The sequence below is a fragment of the Cavia porcellus genome, unplaced genomic scaffold (assembly GCF_034190915.1).
Source record: "Cavia porcellus strain 051 isolate PalLab524CR breed Dunkin Hartley unplaced genomic scaffold, mCavPor4.1 scaffold_5, whole genome shotgun sequence".
Taxonomy (NCBI): Eukaryota; Metazoa; Chordata; class Mammalia; order Rodentia; family Caviidae; genus Cavia; species Cavia porcellus.
In genome coordinates, this window is record NW_026947488.1 from 29,339,201 (window position 1) to 29,361,192 (window position 21,992).

At 40.4% G+C, this 21,992-nt stretch overlaps 1 protein-coding gene across 4 annotated transcripts in view; it reads right to left on the bottom strand.

Annotated features, from left to right (window-relative positions):
• Positions 1-243: 243 nt before the first annotated feature.
• Tpx2 (TPX2 microtubule nucleation factor) overlaps positions 244-21,992 on the bottom strand; it is a 58,886-nt gene continuing 37,137 nt past the window's right edge. For 3 of the 4 annotated variants that reach the window (XM_013159992.3, XM_013159990.3, XM_013159991.3), the window contains exons 9-18: positions 21,370-21,521; positions 19,996-20,167; positions 17,566-17,707; positions 15,368-15,587; positions 8,331-8,426; positions 7,048-7,224; positions 6,505-6,651; positions 5,544-5,655; positions 4,394-4,581; positions 244-2,546 (exon numbers count right to left, since the gene is read on the bottom strand). In XM_013159992.3, coding sequence (XP_013015446.1) covers positions 2,436-2,546; positions 4,394-4,581; positions 5,544-5,655; positions 6,505-6,651; positions 7,048-7,224; positions 8,331-8,426; positions 15,368-15,587; positions 17,566-17,707; positions 19,996-20,167; positions 21,370-21,521 — 1,517 coding nt within the window. In that variant the 3' untranslated portion in view covers positions 244-2,435. The remainder of the gene's footprint in view (positions 2,547-4,393; positions 4,582-5,543; positions 5,656-6,504; positions 6,652-7,047; positions 7,225-8,330; positions 8,427-15,367; positions 15,588-17,565; positions 17,708-19,995; positions 20,168-21,369; positions 21,522-21,992) is intronic. The other variant, XM_003476648.5, reaches the window with a different exon arrangement.

A 21,992-nucleotide genomic window follows, 5' to 3' on the forward strand; every position in this document is an offset into this window, starting at 1 on the left:
AGTCTGTAATGCTCAACACAGTAGTCCTGAGGCCTCAGTCCGAGGGCTGGATTTACTGTTCCACCTGACACAATCAGAAGTGAAAGCATATAAGACATATGAAAAAATGATGCCAGGTGGAAACACATGACTGAGGGAACTGACACAAACAGAGAAAAAAAACCTCATACGCCAGATCCAGAGAAGAAATCAAGAGATTAGTAGGGGTGGAAACAGCAAAGAAATAGGTGACCAAGGAAAATATAAGACTCCAAGAGCTGTTTATTTTATTTTAGTGCAAATGATCCATGTCTGTCTGAGGCTGATCACTTTGTAACTCCCTCTCTCCACATCCACTTCCCTGGCAAGTCTTACCAGTTACAATGTCAGGTTCACCACGAAGCCCAACACTTTTCACTACCTGCACTGCAATAGCCGCAGCCAGCCCGCCTAGCCCGCCTTCCCCGCCTTCCCCAGCTCACATGCTCCTCTTCCACACCAGCCTGTCTGCACAGCAGGGGTGCTAAGACCTCTCATCAGTGGAACAATACTTAAGCACATCTGTCTGTCTTCCCCACTGAAGTCTAAGCTCCACAAAAGGCACAGTCCTTTTCTCTCTGGGCTGAATTCCCAGAGACTAGAACAGTACAAAAGGGTGTGGGCATTTATATTTAGCACTGTAAATAATTATTAAATGAACTAAGTAAGTGGCTATGAGACCATATTACATACCTCTAAGAAATAAACAAAAGAGTCTCATTTTGTGCTGACCTGTGGCCTCCAGGAGGGAGGGATCTGTAAGTCATACTGTGAAAAGCACTACCCTGCTGTCCATCTACATGGATCTACAATGGCTTGCGCATGACAGTAAATCCATGAAAATAAAATAGGCCTGATGTCATATATGGTGTGCTTAGGATTGGCCTGTACAGAACACAGCTGCTTTTGTATCTCCTGGCCCAGGAGCAGCTATTTTAAAATAATGGAAAAGGGGCAGGGATTTAGCTCAGCAGCATAAGTGCTTACCTGGCAAGTGCAAGTGAGTTTGATCCCCAGTACCAAAAAAAATTAAACTAAATTAAAAAATGGAAAGTCAAAAGAAAATGTACTATTTAGCATGGATCTAAACCAATTATGCACCAGTCAAAGAACCCAGAGGACTGCAACAATTCTTGTCTTCAAGGAACTAACACCTCTCTATTGTTTTGTGAAGAACAAGCCAACTCAGATATGAGGCAGCTGCTCTACTAGACATAGTTCATACAAGAAACACTGGAAGGCACAAAGGAAATGACCACCCTTATTTGAAGTCATGGTCAAGAAAGAACTCTTAAAACGTATCTTAGCCAAGGGTGGTGGCACATGCCTATAATCCCAACTCAGGAGGCTGAGGCAAGAGGATCACTGTGCATTTAAAGCCAGCCTGGGTTACAGAATGAACTCAAGGCCAGCCTGAACTATACAGTAAGACTCTGTCACACACACACACTCACACAAATTTTTTTTTTTACTTCAGTTGACTCTTACCCATTCACAATTAGGTGTTTACTAGAAGCAAATTAATAAAATATGGAGTGATACTCTGCTATGGATAAACAAGTTACAAAGCACTTTCCTTTAAAGATAGTCTGTGATCTGGAAAGATCCTGGACCTCCTTTTCAAATCACCCACTTTCACTCAAAGGGGGCTTAAATTTTATAACATTAGAGCCAGGGATACAGCTCAGCAGCACAGCGCCTGCCTGGTAAGCACAAAGTCCTGAGTTTGATTCCTGCTACCCCCCCCAAAAAAGTAAACCATTAAGTAACAAAATCAGGGAAAAGAACATGTATTTATTCCTGGGCCAGGTCTTAAAGTGTATTCAGCACCACTCCCGTTTTTATCAGCGCCAGGGAGGAAAGAGGCCAGAGAGCGGCTCTGCTCCAAGTTTGTTGAGTGGTTGCTGGTGTGTTCGCAGGAGGCTGTGTGATCCTCCTGAGCAGTTACTGAAGTTCTCCGCCCTGAAGGCAAACTCTTAACTATAAACTTATTTTATATAGAGAAGAGGAAAGAATCTGATACACTGACTGGTCCTCATTTAAACTATGACTTAAATCCTACCTCAAAGTTGCACTATCTTTATTTTCTGATTAAAAATACACAAATATATAAAGGGAAGGGATAAAGGGAAAAAGAAATTGCACTATGCTAACACAGAGACTTGTAATTCTAGTTAAGGGTCAACTGATATTTAAAGGAAACCACTACAAGAAGCCTCATCGAGGCATAGATGAGTTAGCTGAGTCTCTTTTTAGCCTTAAAATGTATGAAAACACCTCCATGGAACTGGCCCCACAGCTGTGGGAATGCTGTGTTAGGCATGAGTCAATGAGTCTGGAGAAATGAGTTCTCTCCGTGCCTGTAGGACATAACAAGCAGCTCCTGGCGCCAAGCAGTATCTGCAGCTCAGTTTAGTTCAGCAGTGGAATCGAGTGGAGAACTTAGGAGAGACAGGCACCGTCAGAGGCTGGTCACTTGACTTTATTTCCACAGACTGGTATTTGCGTATCGGATTTGCCTTGTGCACCTGCAGAGCAAGGAATGAGAGGGATGTGAGAGAACAATGCAGTGTAGTTTTGTTGTGGTACTGAATCCAGACCTTTATTTCTAAACGGGGTCTCATGAGGTTGCTAAACTGCCTAGGCTGGGCTTGAATTCACGATTCTCCTGCCTCAGCCTCTGAGTGCCAAGATTATAGGAGTGTGCCACCACACCTGGCTTGTTTCTATTAGGTGTTCGCTGGATCCCTTACTAAGAATGCCACACACATCTCCTATGTGACTTCCTAGGGCAGTGATGGCAAGGGGTTAGGGCTTTCAAAAACAACAGACAGACTCCTGCGGCACATGTGCCACAATTTCACCACCACTGTACTAGTGTGTAATGAGGCTGTGCTCAATTGCACAAAGAGTTACAAGTTAACAATTAGCCAGAGTGCAATAGACACACTGTTTTTTGTGGCACTGAGGATTGAACTAAAGGTCTTCACACTACATCTCCAGTCCCCTTTTTTTATTTAAGCAAGTGTCTAAGTTGCCTGGGCTGTCCTCAAGCTTGTAATCCTGCTGCTTCAGCCTCCTGAATAATTGAGACTACAGCACACACCACCATATCTTTCCTCACTCTCAATAACTCACAAAAATATGAACCAAAAGAACAAAAAAGTAAAATTGAACAAAGCATAGGAAGGGTTGTCAGAGAAGACTCTGTCCCATCTATCCCTCTGGATGGTCAATCCTGAATCAAACTACACTAATACAGAGAACGAGCACAGATTACTTAGAATACTTTAGAATACTGTCATTAGCCTATATTGAGAACTGCTGTAAAAAACAGGTCTCTACAAGAGGCAGGTACCAAGTGTTTTTAGAAAAACTAGGTAAGTTGGAGTTAATTTTTTGTATGAGTGTGTGAATACTTTTATGGATGAAGAGGGGATTGTATTATTTTATCCTTCAGGCAGCAGTTGCTAGCTTGAGTTCCGGAGGCTGCTCTCTCTGGTAGTTTGTCCTAGAAGCCTGCCTGTCACCTAAGCCAGCAGCTGTTTCAGCAGCCAGTCTGAGTGCTGCTGTTATGTTCTTTTTGTGGTGCTGAATCTAGAAACTCACACATGATAGTCAAGCACTCTATCACTGAGTACTATTTGAGTACTTTCAGACAAAACCTACAGACTTCTGTAAGTCATCCTTTTACTAATCATATGAAGTTTCATCTAAAACTGTCTTTTTCCTTGTTATATGCAGTTATCACAACTTGCTATCCTCCCAACAAAAGGTTGTGTAATGTGGATTGTGTGTTCTTTTGGATAAATAAAACTAATGTTAGCATGAAGATCACTGAGACCAACACATACTATAACTTCATGGAGTTAGAGGGGAAAAAAGGAAAGTACAGTTGCCTCACAATTCCCCTACCCTTCTCTGTAGCCTGGTACTATATGCTCTTGTCTAACTGTAAAATACTTTGGTTCTTAATCTCAGATGAAAGTAATAAGACAAACAACAAAAAGTCCTAGGAAATGCATCACTGTACATGTGGATAGCACACAATGTGCTTCTTACACAGACCTCTGGAAGAAATCGTGTCTACATTCAATGTTAAAAATAAATGTGTATTTTGGACAACTGGTGTCGTTTCACAACTGACAGGTTGGTTCCTCAAGAGCCAAAACTCATAGCTCTTCCTTAGATCACCACATACACATGTGCTTCGTGTCCATCTTAGCCTCCTCCTAGCCTCAGGGGGATGACATCTTCCACTCACTTGCCTTTGATGCTGCTCTGCAAGCTACTGCAGATCCTGTCTACAATGCAACATGGTCAGAGAACACAAAAGACAACCCTGGGTTAGTCAGTGTTCATGCTGCCCAGTTACCAGTTCTTTCCGTAGCCTGGCCAGCTCCTCCTTATTCTGTTCTTCTTCTTGCTGCCTGGCCTCCTCCAGCTGCTGCGTTTTCTGGGCTTCCACTTCAGCCATTCTCTTTTCCAGCTCCTGCCGCTCCTTGGCTCTCTTCTCAGTGGCTAACTGAAAAGGTTCCTGAACTAGAGAACCAGAAAGGCCCTCTGAGTACAGAAACAGAGAAAAAACTAGTACACAAGCAAAAATTCCATTACCCGAGCCCCTACCCCAACCCCGGATTGAACTAACTGGCCAAGACATGGAAAGCAATAAAAAGCTGAGCTCTAAGGAAGTCCATTAAGGAAAAAGTTGGGAGTCCTACAATTTTAAGAGTTGAAGGGCCCATGTAAAACCTTAGTATAAATGGGAGAAAAGCAAAACCCAGAGGTAAAGCAGCTTGCTCAAAACTACAGTGATTTCTTGGGACATAGTGGTGCACTCCTGTAACCCCAATACTCGGTAGACTAAGGCAAGAGGATCATTGTAAGTTTGAGACTAGCCTGGGCTAAGAAGTGACCCTAAGGCCAGTTTGAACTGTATGGCAAGATCCTGTCTCAAAAAGACAAAAAAAGCAAAACAAAACAAAACACTACAGTGATTTTTTTTTTTTTTTTTTTTTGGCTTTTTCGTTTTTATCAGTACCAGGGATCGAACACACGACTGCCTGCTTGCAAGGCAGGCGCTTATACCGCTGAGCTAAATCCCCAGCCCCGTGATTTTTAAAACAGATGTAGAACAATCCTAACCTTTAACCAAACACTGCCCAGTGCCTGAGGAATCCAGTGTCTTATATCTAAGGCTTCCTTCGAGGTCAACTCTGAGAAGACCTCCCAGCTCTCCCTCTCGTTCACTCACTCTTCAGGTGAGGCAGCCCATAAATGCTGTTGAAGAGCCAGCTGGTTCTGCTAAGGCTCACGTTATATCAGTCTGGACACAATGCATTCGGTAACTCAACAGAGCCACACTAAGGTCAACAGCGGTTAAAGATTGGGTCTAGGGGAAGGAAAAGCTACCATCCTCTGAAGTCCAACACTTCTGCTTTATGCTGCATTAAACTCCCACAACTGAGTCTGCATTCTGCAGAGAAGTCTGACAGTTCTGCCCACAACAGTACAGAGAATACTACCAGCGACTGATTTTTTTTCTTTCTTGGGAACGAAGGGCTCCTGGGAGATGACTGTGTTGGGACGGGCCTTGAAGCAAGCTGCTTCTTTCTGCTGTTTCAGTTCTTCCTCCAGCTGTTAGAAAGAAAGTCTGTCAGACAGGCGAGCCACTCACTTCAAGAATGAAGAAAACCTGGCTTGGGCCCTGGGTCAAGGCCTTTGTTCCAGCGAACTTTCATCCTGGCTGGACTTGCTCCCCCGAACTATAAATATGTCTTAGCGTCTTTATTCTCGCCATGGATCATGCTGGAAGTGGTAGATTGGAATTAACTCGCTAGAATTCCAGTAACTTTCTCCTGGGATTACAAATATAAACTTCCCAGACTGCGAAGAGGTTTGGGAAGGGCTCTCTACAGTGTGTGCTACTCTGCCTGGATCCAATTATTTATTTATAATTACTTAGTAACTATAAAGAACAAGTATGTTCCATACCATGCTGAGAAAACAGTGTATTACATAAAGAACCTATTCTCCCAGTCTGTTACTTACCAAAAACACCAACAGAAAGGAGTAATACAGTATTTAATTTATAAATCTAACAACTAGAGTGGATGAAATCTTATAGACTCACAGAAAGCCACAGCTTTTACATTTCTCAAGTAGTCACTTAAAAGAGGGTCAGCAAATTTTAGCTTATAAGTCAAATTCAGCTTGTAAACTTTTTGTCCAGCCCTTGAGCTAAGAATAGTTTTTGATTTTTAAAGGGATGAAAATATACACATATGCATGAATATGTAACAAAGGCAGAGGCCACATGTGACCATAAAACCTAAAATATTTACTACCTGGTGCTTTCCAAACAAAAGTGCTGAGCCCTGGTTTAGATAGGGTATACCGCAATACTTCTTTCATTGCGGTGATTTCAATGCCAAGGGCCTGCTGTCTAACCAACAACCAACATCTGGGCTGCTCGCCCTTCTCCACCTGGTGCTTCCATGTCTGAGCCTTCTTAGCGCCTCTTCTGTCAGTTTCCAGGTCAAACGGCTCAGTCTGGGTCACGTTCTTTACCTTCTTCTCTGGCAGGTTAACACTATCAAAATGAGGTAAGGGAAGTGCCTTAAACTTGGGTACCTAATGAAAATAAACAAAAGAAAACAAAAACATGTGACTCAAGAGGCAAACTTCTCTAGCTAGAAAGCAACAGTTGTATCCCAGTATGTGGGCGAACTGGACAGGCAGGGATGAGCAGTTTTCAAACCAGTATGGTCCAACAGAAAAGAGTAACGGGCCCAAAAGAAAACCTAGGTTTTCCTTACAATCTGGCCAACAACTTGAGCAGTATGATCAGAGGCGTTGTTTAACGTCTTTGAGCCAGAAAAATTATTTAAATTAGTTGCCCTATTTACATTTTATTCAACTCTTAGAAGGATCAAAGGAAGGAGAATTTTAGTTAAGTATTACATGAAAGGTTACCCATGAGGGATAAAAGAATGGTATTAAGCTACTTGCAGAAATGGAAATACCTACCTCCCCTTTCTGCAATTCCTTTATTTTCTTCTCCTTCTGTAATTGGCGTTCTTTGTCCCGAGAATCAAAGGAGAAAGGGCATACTGCTACAGTTCTCGTCTCTAGGTTATGGGGCTTAAAAGGCACCCCATAATGTGGCACAGGTTGAGCTCTTATCACTACTGGTTCATCCTCTTCCTAAGAGAGAAATTGTAGTTCAGAAATAAGACTTGTTACTCTCTCCCACCTCTTCAGAATACACAGTCAGAAGATACTGCATGAGACAAGTCACTCAAATGTGGGTCTTAGTTTTATTTTTATCAAAGAAGGATAATGGCAAAATCAGCTACCACACCACAGGGCTGAGAGCAACGTGAAAGCCATTAATAAGGGACTAACCGATATAAAGTTTTTCACAGAAATACTCCAAGAACTTAACAAAGTAAGTCAGCATAAATAAAATGACACTTAGAAGCAAAGTACTAACCAAACATACATCTTCACCTCTTCTCTGACCCAGTCTCCAGGCTCACTAAAACATGTGACATGAGTTAATAGTAGCCAAACCCAGAATAGGACTAAGTAAGTTGTTTGGGTTCAAACTGGTAACATAAGATTACTGTGTATTTTAGTTTCAAATGAAACTATAAAAAGGCTTTGCTTGATATCTGCTATAAAATTACCCTAACTCTGGATATTTATAGATAAAATGGGAGATGTAATTAGAAACTAGTATATCAATGGCAGTTTGTGTTATAATTTCACGAGCCATGACCACACAGCCATTTCTGCGGTCCTTCTATTAATGATGATAGGACAAGGCAGGTGGAACTACTCATTTTAAAAGTTCCACACTGAATAATGACAATAACTCTGGCAAAATAAAGTACAGGGCTTGGCAACTTACTCTCAAAGATAGGCTGGTTTCAATGCTACAGAAACAGATCACCTACAATGCCAACTCTTCCACACTGTTTCTATAAATTGTAAATGGTTATTACTGAGATGCAGATGATTTGTAACTTAACAACTACTTTGCTCTCAGAGGAGCAAAACAGATGAGAAAATAACCGCTGCCTTTGATCTCCATTACATTTAAAAGATGCTAAGGCCGAGGAGTAGAGAGCAGCTTGTGGCAGAATTCTTGCCTAGCATGCATGAGGCCCCAGGTTTTGTGAAAGAAAAAAAGAGACAGGAGAGAGAAAGAGAGGGAGGGAGAAAGAAAGGGAGGAAGGGAGGAAGGTGAAAAGGTAAGCCTCAGACCGCCTCAGAAGGAAACAGAAAATCCCACTCCAGGAAATCACCTCGTCTTCCCTGGCAAGCAATCGGACTCTGTTCTTCAGTGTGAATGCTGGAGACTTGGGAACAGTGACGGGAAAAACCTTCTTTTCGGGAACACCCTGCAAGGAGCACACAACTCAATTAGATATCCAAATAGCCTCTCCCCTCAAAGCGAAGTTCCTGTATCATGACAACTGGCCTCTCTACTCTCAGAACCCACAGAAGTGATCCCTCATGGGTATGAAAATCCACAAATGTTCAAATTCCTTATATAAAAAGGGTCAGTATTTGCATACAACCTACCCATATCTTCCTTAGGTACATTAAGTCATCTCTAGGTTTTTTTTCTCTCTTTTTGAGACAGGGTCTTGCTCTGCAGTTTGGGCTGGCCTAGAACTCACTTTGTAGCCCAGGCTGGCCTCAAACTCACAACAATTCTCCTGCCTCAGTTTCCCAAGTATGGGAATTACAGGCATGCATCACCATGCCTGGCCAGTCCAGGTTCTTATAGTACCTAATACAATACAAATACAGCATCAATAGTTATTATACTGTATTGTTTAGGGAGTAATGACAAGAAAAACAGTTTATACAGGCTTGGTACTCATGTAATTTTTTTCCCCACAAATATGTCTATCCAGAGTTGGTTAAATCTGCACATGCGCAATCTGTAAATATAAGGTGACATGACTGTACATATATAAGACTTCATTATACTTACTTACTTAGACACTCATCTCCCCCACCTAGCTTATGAGTGCTTCAAGGATGGGCGCTATTTTATTCCATCAATCCCAAGCACTTAACATAAGACCTTGGCAAGTATAAAGCATTCAAGAAATGTCTGTTAAATGAATGCAGTAAGAACGAACACATGAGAATTTATACCTTGGACTCTATGAGGATACCTTGGGAGACTTCTTAATCCCAACAATGCTACAACTGCTCAAAACACGTCTGCAATGTCTTTCTTGGAGTGGCCACTTTTTGGACCATGCAAGACAATTGCTCCATCTTTACCTTTACTGTAACGTAACTATTTCTGCCTCCGTATCTTTTTACTACTCAAAAGTTTTAGTTAAAAATATTTTTAAAAGGTTAGTCCCAAATACTTTTAGACTAGCTTTTAAATGCAAACTAATCTTCAAAACATGAATATTTGCCATCACACAGAGATCCAAAAGATTGTACCTCAGCAACAAGACAAGTAGTTTTGCAGAATGTGCTGTGCAACATCACAATCACTGGAAAGGATCCTGATACGGTGTCTCTAGGTGAGCACTACAAAGGGAATGCTATTCTGCTGTGAGATTTCTTCTTTTGTAAAGAAAGCTATCACTCAGAATAGTGAAATCCAAGTTACCAGACCTTGGAATCAGAATTCTAAGAGATGTGTTTTCAAATGATTCTTATCACAAATAATAACAAAAATGTGCTTTTCTATCGTATCCTGGAAAGGTGGACACCAGCATACCTTGGCTTGTATGTGGAAATATAAAGAACAATGACAGGGAGCCAGGGGTCTTGTTCTGTCCCAACTCTGTTTCCAACCTGTGTAACGGGAACATCAGGCACCCTTCTAAGCCTCAAGATTTTTCATAAAATAATCAAAATAAATAAGGGCTCATTTAGTTCTAAAATAATCCCCCTTTCCTATTTTTTCTTTCTCTCCTCACCCAACCAGCAGAGAGATCTGCATTTTAAAAGACAAATAAAGGAAATCTCTAGTAAATAAGCCATGAAGTAACTATTTGTGAAGTTTCATAATTAGCTGGGGCAGGAAAAATGTTTTATGAAAATGATCACTGCAGCGATGGAATGTGCAGTGCACATTCCATGGCAATAAAAAGCTGAATGGGCCTCAATCCGAAATTCAGGAAAGCAATCATGTTTCCAAAAAAAGGGAAAGCTTCTTATTTTGTTATTGTAAATCTGAATTATGAGCTCCTTGAAGGCCGGGATATTGCCTTTGTCTTCTCCGCAGCATTCACAGAAGGACCTGGGGAACTAAGCATGTATTGGTTATTACTGCTGCATTTATTTGCTTACATGTCAATTTGTTCTACCAGGCTGTGCAAGCTTTGAAGACCAGGGTTATGCCGGGGATTTAGCTCAGCGGCAGAAGTGACTGCCTTGCAAGATCATGGTTGTGAGTTCAATCCCCGGTACCAAAAAAAAAAAAGACCAGGATTATGTCTTATCCCATATTTGAATTCCTGATGTCTAATAAGCTAGAAACATGTGCTGATACATGTCAATCTGTACTGTCACATCACTATGTAAGGTCTGAGGATAGAGTGATCAATATAGATATACATAGGCTCTGTCTTCAACGAGTTCCCACGTTCCAGTGGGGAAAAAAAGAGACAATGAGTAAGTAATAAATACCCCCTAATTTTCATAATTGTCCTCAATGCAGCAGAATATAGAGCTAAAAGCTATTAGGGAAAGTTAGGTAGGGTACCTGTGAAGAAGGGATGCATAATCAGGAAGAAGGGATGTGTGTGTGGTCACAAGTGGGCCATCAGGTGAAGAGATTATACATGTCAGAGAGGCAGGCGGATGGGAGATGAGGAGGAACACTTTTCTCTAAGGCAGGAAATGCCCCTATGTGCCCTGGCACAAGCTCTCAGGCCTGGCCCAGACCAGTTAAGAAATTACCATGAAGCAATGTTATCTCAGGGAACATGGGGGTGGGGGGAGGCTGCTGGTTTCCCTAAGTCACCTCTAAATATCTCTGCTAAAATTACTCGCTGCCCTCACTGACATTACATCACCTCCAGGTGCCCCAACCCCGGTTATGAGCTGGCACCAAGTTCACATTTCACATCCCCATGCTCAAAGTTTTCATTCCTCCACCTCTTCCCGGAGCTGTCTCTGCCTCATGGTGCACAGCTGCCCACACCCATCTCTCACTGGTGCCATCTACCATCCCCAAGTGAGACACCACAAGATGCACTGTGAGGACACAAGGAAGCGAAACTTCAGCACTCGGGCATGGATGAGAATGACGGTAGCAGCAGACATGCCACATCAGCCCCTGTCTAAGACCTAATCTCAGTTCTTCCACCAACTCTTAAAACTGTTCCTACGGGGAAGTCAATTCCTCTTTCAAAGACTACTTTTCTGGAAAATGAGGGTATAACTACGTGACAACTATAATCACAGCTACTCAAGAGGTTGAGACAAGGTTAAATACAAGGCTAGCCTGGGCAATTTAGCAAGATCCCATCTCAAAATAAAATTTTAAAAGGCCTGGGAGCTGGGTATGGTGGTATATGTCTGTAATCGGAGCATTTGGGAGGCTAAGGCAGGAGCACTGCTGCAAGGGGAGGTCAGTCTGGACTACACAGTGAGTTCAAGGCCAGTCTGAGATACATAGCAGGACCCTATCTCAAAACAACATAAACAAGGGTCCAAGGATACAACTCAGCGACACACCTGCCTGGCAAGCATGAAGTTATTAATTCGAGTCCCAATGCCAAATTAATTAACAGGTAATCTAAAAAAAGATCCTTAAAAACAGGTAATCTAAAATATTAAAAACAAAAACAAAACAAAAAAAGGGCTAGGGAATATAACTTAGTGGTAGGGCACTTGCCTAGCATGTGCAAGGATCTAGGTTCGATCCTCTGAACCAGGAAAGGCGGGGAGGGGTAAATACACATCAAATGTCCTATGATTCGCTTCTCTAGAAACCAAGAATTAAGCCGGGCATGGTAGTGCATGTCCTGTAATCCCAGCACTTGGGAGGCTGAGGCAGAGGGTCACTGTGAGTTAGGGCCAACCTAGGCTACATAAGCAAATTCAGGGCCTGCCTACACTACATATCAAGACTGTCTCTCCCCCCACAAAAAAAGAAACTAAGAATTGGATTAAAATTTTAGAACAGAACTGGCAAACAGCCAGTGTCAAATTCAAAAGCTGCAGTCCAAAGAAACAATAATATTAAGTATTGTGGGATAGAATAATATACTGTTTATGAAAATAAAGAGCTCAAATACTAGTTCTGCACAGTAGATATCTCTTAGTGTCAGTTCACTCATCTTAAAATATAGGGATACTGCAGGCATGTTAGTGCACGCCTGTAACTCTAGCTCTTAGAAGGCTGAGGCAGGAAGATCACAGAGTTGGAGGCCAGCCTGGGTTACAGTTAATTCAAGGCCAGCCTGAACTGCACAGTGAGACCCTGTCTCAAAAACAAACAAACACAAAAACAGAACAAAACAACCAGGGATACTATATATATCTAAAATGCACCAAAAAAATAATTTCAAAAAAATTTTTAAGTAGAGATAAGAATAGAGCTCTTACAAAAAAACAAGATCACATAAAGCTCTCAGAACAATGCAGGCACTCAATAAAACGGCAATTATTATTAACAACATGACCGCTTACTGTGCATCAGGCACTATACTCTAAATTCTTCTCCTGAGCTCCCTCTACACTGCGCTCAGTAAACCAAAACTCTAGGGCTGAGACCCAGGAATTGGTTAACATAATAGGAGCCCACAGGATTCTGACAACCAGCTGGATTCAGTGAGCATTTTTCTTTAGCTCACCACATTAATTCAGTAACACCTTACCTATTTGTGCTTTCTGGATCTGTTCACTCAGAATTCTCACTATAAGCAGGAACAGTGCTATTTTTAGATAACCAGCTCTTAGTGAACGCTAGTCACCACTCCTCACTTCTCACTTCATGCTGGCTTTCCAGAGTGTAAGACAAATCATCTGCTGTAAGGGCTCCCTTCAGGCTGGGGATACAGGGTAGTGGTAGAATGTTTGCCTAGCACATATGAAGCCCTGAGTTCAACTCCTAGAACCACAAAAAAGCGGAAAACCAACAACATGAAATCTAAACTCCAAAACCTATTCTGAAAAGCATGAGCATTGGGATTGCTTATGATCCTGTGATTCTCATCCTAGTTCTGCTACTGGCTAGTCTGTGATCTTAGACAAGTTATTTTACTACTGTTTCCTAATTATAAAATGTATCAATAAAAGTATCTACAAGATTTACTTCAGAGCTGCTGGTGAGAATTATTATATAAAGAGTTTAGAATAAAAACCTAGTATACAACAAGCTTTATGTAAATGTTAGCTATTATTATGTCAATCATGACAAAAACTACTAGTTTTCCACTTATGTATTCATTTAAAGGTTCCCATTAAAATTACTCTAACTTACAAATTGAAGTGATTTTTAAGCTGGGTTTAAAAATATAGTAAAAACTAAGTGTAGTGCAAAAAAAAAAAAAAAAAAAAAAAAAAAAAACCACAACTGTATAGGAGGTGGAAAAGCCAAGAGCCAAGAGATAAAAATGTCATAAATAAATAAATAAATGTAATTAAAAGCAGGTACTAAATGATTGTTGGCTGGGGATGCAGCTCAGTGGTAAAGTGCATGTCTAGCATGTATGAGACCCCAGAACCAAAACAAAACAATGCCAAATGATTGTTATAAAAGTCTTGAAGAGGGCTGGGGATACAGATCAGTGGCACAACACCTGCCTACAAGTGCAAGGTCCTGAGTTCGCTTCCTAGTACAAAAAAAAAGTCTTGAAGAAATACTTTCTCTGACCCATATATAAAACAAACACAAGGCCAGTCATAGTGGTGTGCATGACTGTAATGCCAGCACTCAGGAGGCTGAGGCAAGAGGACTGCTGTGAGTTCAAGGCCAGCCTGAGCTCCATAGTGAGTTAAAGGCCACAATGAATTACAAAATGAGATCCTATACCAAAGACAAAGACAAAAACAAACAAACAAAATACCACAATAACCAATAACAAAAAACTAAAATGAACATACCAAGTTGTTGGCAGAAGGCCCTGGGTTTAATTCCCAGTACTATAACGGATGGACGGCTAGATGGGACAGATGAACATATAAAATCATGCAGATCCCTTATGGCTCCAGAACCTGAGGTTTCCATACAACCTACCTTGCCCTGTCATATTCAGTGCCCTGTTCATTAAGCATAAAATGACAAAGAAAGCAAAAGCCAGCTCTTAGATAGCAATCACACAAGTGCTGGAGGGGGAGGCCCTTAAAGTTTGTTGCTAACAGAATTTGGACTGTAGTACATGTGCTTTAAAATTGGGGAGGGAAGGAAGGAAAGAGAGGGAGAGAGGGAGAGAGAAAGGAAGAAAGAAAGAGAAAGAAAGAAAGAAAGAAAGAAAAGAAAAGAAAAGAAAAGAAAAGAAAAGAAAAGAAAAGAAAGAGCTCTCAACTGAAAGAAAATATAGGGAAAGAAAACTTTCTAGACATAATCATGAATTTTATAAGGCCTGGGAAATATAACTATGACTGAGTGCTAAGGACACAGAATAAACACAGAATAAGGCAATATGTTGTGGTTTTTAATAAAACCACAACATAATGCCTTATGTCTGGCCCTAAAACAACCAAAAAGAGAAGAGAAGAGTAAGCTGAAGTGTGGTGTCATGTGTTCCAGTCACAGCTACTCAGGAGACTTGAATCTAGGAGTTTGAGGCCAACTAAGCATCTCAAAAAACACCGCATACAATAACTGTGTAACTCATATGAAAATGGATGCAACAGCTTACATGAGGGACTTGAGCATCTGGTGAATCTGGCATCACAGAGGATCTATAACCAATTCCCCAGTTGCTAAGGATGACTACACAGGAAAAGGGTATAAAGCAGTGCCTGACACAGAGCACAAGTGTCAGTTATAACAACAACAGCAACACAAAGATGACAACTAAACCTTGCCAAGGCTCAGGGCAAATGCTACCTCCTCCACAAACCTTCTATCTGGAAGAAATCATTCTCTCCTCTGAATTTGTATAGCACCATACACTGTCAACTCTCTCAAAATACTTCTGCCAATCTCGTTTATTTACATATATGCTCTCTTTATTATCGGACTTTAAATCCTAAGGAAAAAAATCATTTTTATGTCATTTTATCATTTCTAGCTCCTTATCCTGCTCCTACTTATCTGCTGTACTAGCGAGAACACCCGTGGTCAGTGGGTATCTGGTCACGGCAGGATACTCCGGCCAGCATGCAAAGCCTCAGCTATTCTTACCACAACATCTTCCAAGATCTTAGTTGGGCAAGGTCTGGAATGAAATTCAAAGTGTTCATCCTCCTCTGATTTCTTTTTTGACTCTCGCTCCTGGATTCTCTTCTCAATTTCCAAATCAAAGCCAATAGGCTGAGTGGGTGCTTTCACAGGTGGTCTCTTTGGCAAGATGGGCCCACCTTCCAAAATCCTGGGATCAATTTCTCGTGCTTTGAATTTGTACCTGCAAGGTAGAAGTTTAAATGATAACTACAAAACAAACTTAAATTAAATGAAAACTAAGTAAACAACTAAGTGGAACAAAAACTAGTCATCGAGATGATCTAGCATGCACAGTAAAATGTCCACTGTCTGCACAGCTACTGTCTTTACTGTTCCAAATTAGTCAGATCTAACACTGCCACCATTTTAAGGATCCTTCTCATACAGGAAGTTCCCCTCCTCAAAACAAAAGTTGAAATGGACTTGAAAAACAAAATTCGGATTCTATGTCATCCCAGTCAGAGTGGTTATTAGCATGAATACAAAAAAAAAGCAATGGAGATGGCGGCACATGCCTATAATCCCACCACTGGAAACTGAGGCAAAGGGATCACCCACCCCAAGTTCAAGGCCAGTGTGGATTACACAGTGAGATCTTGTCTCAAAAACAAAACAAAACAAAACACAAACAACATAAGCATTATCAAGAATAGGGATGGGGAAAGGAACTTTCTACCCTGCTGAATAGAATGAAAATTAGCACAGCTACTATGGAAACCCATATGAGACACCCCCAAAACTGAAACTATAGCTATCATTTGATGTACATATACCATTCCTTGGTATATAGTTGAAGCAATTAAAGTTAGAATATTATAGGACACCTGCATGGTTATGTTTACTGAGGCACAATAGTGAAGACATTGCTCTAGGCACCCAACAGCAAATGAATAAAGAAAATGTGTTATATATACACAATAGAGTACTATTCAGCCATAAAAAAGATTGCCATGTGCAGAAAAATACATAGATCCAACTGTGTGTGGTGGTGCACACCTATAAAACCCAGCACTTGGGAGAAAGAACAGAATCACTTTTTAGTCTAAGTTTGAGTTTAAGGCCAACCTGGGCTAAGTAGTGAGTTCAAGAACAGCCCCAGCCTAAAATACAAAGCAAGGCCTTATCTCAAAACACAGTAAAATAAAAGCAAAATAAATAGGATGGTTCTGGAGACTACCATTATTGAGCAAAATAAGCCAGACTCAGGAAGACAAAAGTCACATGTTCTAAGATGACAAGAAAGTAGAATGAAGACTACTGCATTGTTTCCCCCAAATAAGATCTAGCTTGGAAACTAGGGATCAAAAATGCCAGCCCAATAAGGCAACACAGGAATGGCAGGTGAGGCAAGGCTAGGCTGATTGAGGTTGGTCTTTTTGATCTCTAATTTTCAAGGCTGATATTGTCTGGCTAGGTCTTATTTAGGGGTATCAGAAAAGAGGGAGGGAAATAGGGAGAAAGGGTATAAGGACGAGTAATAAAGGAAATGAATATGATGAAAAACCATTATATATATTAACTCTCCCTTCAAAAATTAAGTGAAACTAGAGAGTAGGAGAAAGGGAATGATATGGGAGAAATGATTAAAGTACACTATGTGCATGGACAAATTTGCTGAAATGAAACCCTTTAATATGTGTAATTAATATGAACCAATACAGGGGGAAAATCATATAATTTGTATTTTATCACTGGTTTTTAAAATTTCGCATGTTTTTAAAAAAATATTTACCTATTTTTAATTGGCAAAATTTCGTATATTTATCGGGTTCAAAGAAAGAAAGAAAATAGGCTCCAATGCTAACAATTAAGCTCTAGCTTCCTCCACTGACAATACCTATTAAAAAATCCCTTAGGCAGTCATACAATGAGAATTTACCTAACCTAACCATAGAGGATATTCCTTAATTGGAACTTTAAGAAAGTCCTCCCATTCCAACCTTGAGCTGGATTTCTACAAGTTTACAGCACAGATTATTTCCATATTCCCACTTGCAGGCCTTTCATCACACAGGCAGGAAGGGGCACAGCCTGCACAGCTACTGCTCAACTGACACAGATGTTCAGGACAGGAAAATAGCAACTGTCATTCTCACAGGACGGTGAGCAAACACGCAGGTTTCTTGGAACTCTTTGCAAACACTGCCAGTGGGACTTACTGCTGCAGTTTCTCAAGCTCTTCTGCCTCCTGTTCTGCTGCACTTTTGCAGGTCACAGGCCTTGCCCGGTGTTTGGTTTGCAGCACAGGGGTCTGTGGCTCTGTCGCCATCTTGGTCACAGAAGTCTTGGAGGGTACCAGGGCTGGAAAACAAATCACAGACATTCACCTCGTTCATAGCATCTGCATTACCCGTGAGCATGGATTCAACAGTGCAGACCCGAGGATAGATAAGCAAACTGGAGCAGCTGGTCCTCCACACTCAGCTTGGTAGACACCAGTCAACTGGACAATGTTATTCGCTTCTTCCTGTCACTCTTTACTGAGAGTGTGCCCATGGGCAAATTCTAGTGTCACCACCTAAAATTAAAACCCATGCCTGTCTGATGGGTTCCTTAATATTTGCACAGTTTGCAATGACAACACCAACTATTTTGCTTGTTATTGACAAATACAATTTTTATAAATGACACAAGATGAAAAACACCAAAGACCAAGTGATAAACTCTCAACTTTACAAATTTCCTAAAAAGCATCTATAGACATTCCTCTTTCAGAGACTAAGTTCAATTCCTGCAAAGAGGTCATCAAATGAATTCATTGCTAAACAAAAACTCCTACATATATGTACATTACAATATTCAGAACAAAGAAATGGTCAAAGGAAACTCCAACTTGATGATTTTACTTTTCTTTGCATAATCTTACATGCAGTACTGTAAGAACACAAAACTATGGTTACTTTACAGTACATTCAACAAAAATTACAGTACTGTATAAACAAGGTGTACTATACCAAAAAAAAGATATTAAACTGGGCATGGTGGCACATGCCTGTAATCTCAGCACTTGGGAGGCTGAGGTAGGAGGGTCATTGCAAGTTCAAGACCACCCTGGGCTACAAAATGAGCTCAAGGCCAGTTTGATCTACAAGATGTACAGAACTGTACCCCCCCCCCAAAAAAAGGGTAAGTCATATGTCTGAGTGGCAGGTTGAGTCAACAGGTTGGTAGTTAAATGAGGAATATCTGTGTATCAAAGCATCAAGACTAACTGTCAAATGAAGGAAGTAAAAAGCCATTGTCACAGTATTAAGACAATCACTAACACTCATAGAAAATACTGACTTACCTGGCCAGTGATAAACCTATCAATTGACATAATTATTTAGAATGATTCCTCTAATTTAGATCTTATCACTAAGTAATGGCATATCTAAATCAAATTTACTTTTTTAGAAATAAGCAATGCTGCTGGGCATGGTGGTGCACACTTAACAATCCCAGCATTCAGGAGGCAGAGGCAGGAGGACTGCCATGAGTTTGAGGCCAGCCTGAACTACGTAGAGTGTTCAGGGCCTGCCTAAAGTATAAAGCAAGACCCTGTCTCAAAAATCCAAATAAAAATGGGCCAAGGACATATCTCAGCAGCATAAAGACCTGCCTGGCAAGCATGAGGTCATGAGTTTGATTCCCAGTACAAAAAAAAAAAAAAAAAAAAAAAAATCATGCTTCAAAATATAACATATAACTATAATTTAGCTATTTAACTGTACAAAATTTTAAATAAAAATTGCATGAAATAATTTTCTTTTTATTTGAAAGAAATCAGATTCCAAAAAGCAGAGCATATCAGACTAAATCTCAGAGTCACCTTACTTGAAAAGTCATGTGTAATACATATTTCCATAAGAGTAAATAAGAGACACATTATTTTCATAATACAAAGTCTGACAAAATCAAATGCTATACTTAGAGGAACTTGTGTGGCTACCTCATGTAGTGCTCAACAAAGCCTATCCAAAGAGGGAAAAAAAAAATTAGAGACTTCAAAGGCAAAACAACCACATTCTGCTTTATCACCAATACTAGGCCTAGGCCAGAGATATAGCTCACAATGGCACAGGGTCTGCCTGGCAAGCATGAGGTCCTAACTTTGATTCCTGGTATAAAAAAAAAAAAAAAAAAGACAAAGTAGGAAGAAGAAAAAAGAAGAAAGAAGAAAAAGAATACAAATACTAGGCCTGTGGAGCATGGTGGCACACATCTGTAATGCCAGCACTTGGGAGGCTGTCAGGAGGATCATTGCAAGGATCATTCGAGGCCAGCCTGAGCTACAAAGTGAGTTCAAGGTTAGCCTGACCTGCATAGCAAAACTGTCTCAAAAAGAACAAACAAACAACAAATTCCAGGACTGTTCTCTTGGCAACTAATTTTATACCATCTCTAACCCTCACTTCTTACTATTTTACAGAAATTATTTTCATAAAGACAGAAACTATTAAATTAGAAATCCCTTGTATACTCTGTATCTGTAAACCCACCAGCGTTTACTCACATTCCTCTTCCATCACCCACTGAAAGAACAATACTCCTGTGTTAAAAATTTTAGGGGAGGCCTCGGTCAGCAATGATGTTGGTAGGAAACTTACCAAAATCTTCCTTCTTGCTCCTCAAATGATATCTGTTAGGAGTTCGTTTATGGAACGCTTCAACCTGCTGTGCCAGAGGCACGTAGGTAGAAGCAGCCTCGTCAAACGTTCTCTTTTTTCCTTGGGACAAGTTGAAAGGCTTAATAATGGTACACCCCTTTGCCACTCGACTCTGTAAAGAGAAAAGTTATTCCCCAGCTGAAATGTTATACAACACCACAGTCTACCACAAACCACACATTTAGAGTGATCAAAATAAAAAGACTAAGTAAAGCCAAGATAATTATATTCTGAAGTTTGTCAGTCCTTCAGCAAGGATTATAAACAGTCTTTCATCTTTGTTGGGAGACAGGTTCTAACTCTAGGCTGACTTTGAACTCATCATCCGCCTGCCTCAGTCTCCCCCAAGTTACCAAATATTGTGATTACAGGCTGGCTGGCTTGCTTGCTTTTTCTTAAGAAGTGATCTAGCACTCAGCAAATCATTCATTCACAATAGTATATATGCACTTTTCCTAAGCATGCCAATGTTTTGAAGCAATAAAGAGCAAGCTTTCTTGGCCTTCAAGGAAAAAATTTGCAGAAGTATCCTATTCTAAGCCCATTTAAAAAAAAAAAAAAAAAACTGACTTGGCTTCTGGTTTGCATCAGGTCAGACAGATTTCTGAATCAGCATCTCTACATACATCTCCTCAAACTGACTGATGAAAAAGTCCACTCCCTGGATCTTGGTAAGTCTTGCTAAGACTGCCGTCTGGCTGAAATCAAACTTTTCAAAGACATAGCTGAAAAGCAAGAGCACATACTCTAGGCTTAAGATTACAAAAGACTAACTAATCCCAACAAGTATGAGTAGACTAAGTTCTAGAATCTTTATTTATGACTGCCACTGTTTTCATTGGACCTCTCTTTATAAAAGTATATGGGAACCCAATTTTTTCCCCTAAGTCTTGTCGTATTTTCTACACAACTGTGCAGACACAAGATTTTCCCAATTTTGAAGCAGCAGAAATGCTATTACCTACAAGTTCCTGCATATCATTTTATGTGCTTTATGTACCTTAATTTAATTTTCATAGCACTTTGGTAAGAGGATTCCCAGAGGTAAAGTGATTTGTCCAAGATCACAGTTTAAAGAAGATTTACATGGCTTAATTCAAAACATACGCTTCTTGGGCAACCCACTTTCTGGGCCCTCTTCTGTCCCTCTCAGAAGATGTCTTTCTCAATAAATTCTTACTACTCTTAAAAAACAAAACAAAAACAAAAAAACCTTCTTTCAACTAATCTATTGTCATTACTAACCACAACTGTGATACCTGAAATCTGAACCGAATTAGTAACAAGAATATTCATCTAACCCCATCAACTTACAGGAGTTGAAATATGCTTTCGCAGTTCAGCTGTAAAGTTTACTTCCTTATACTCCTCCTGGTTCTTAGGGTGTTTTTTGATTCGCTCATCTGTGCAGAAGTGAAAGTCAACTGCTTTAGTTACCTGGCTCGCTGATTTCTTCACTGGTTGCCCTAAAGAGCAGAGAGACATACAGAGAACATTAAGAATAGAGAACATTAGCACCAAGCATGGTGGCTCATGCCTACGATCCCAGCAAGAAGAGCTGAGGCAAGAAGATCACCACAAGTTTGAGGACAGTCTGGACAACACAGTGAGTTCAAGGCCAGCCTAAACTACACAGCAACAAGTCTCAAAAACAAAACAGGAAAAAAAGAACAGAAAACATCAATAAACCCTCTTTCTTACTCTATCTTTCGCTATTTCAATTATCATGGATCTAATTTTATTCACTACCTATATGTAACTCCATACCCAAAAGACTCCTCTGAGATACTAACACATGTGTCATAGTCATTGAATTTTATCAGGTTTGCAAACAAAAGAGATACCAAAAAAAAAAAAGAATAAAAAGGGTCTGGGGATTTAGCTCAGCAGCATAAGCACCTGCCTTGCAATAGTATATATGCACTTTTCCTAAGCAT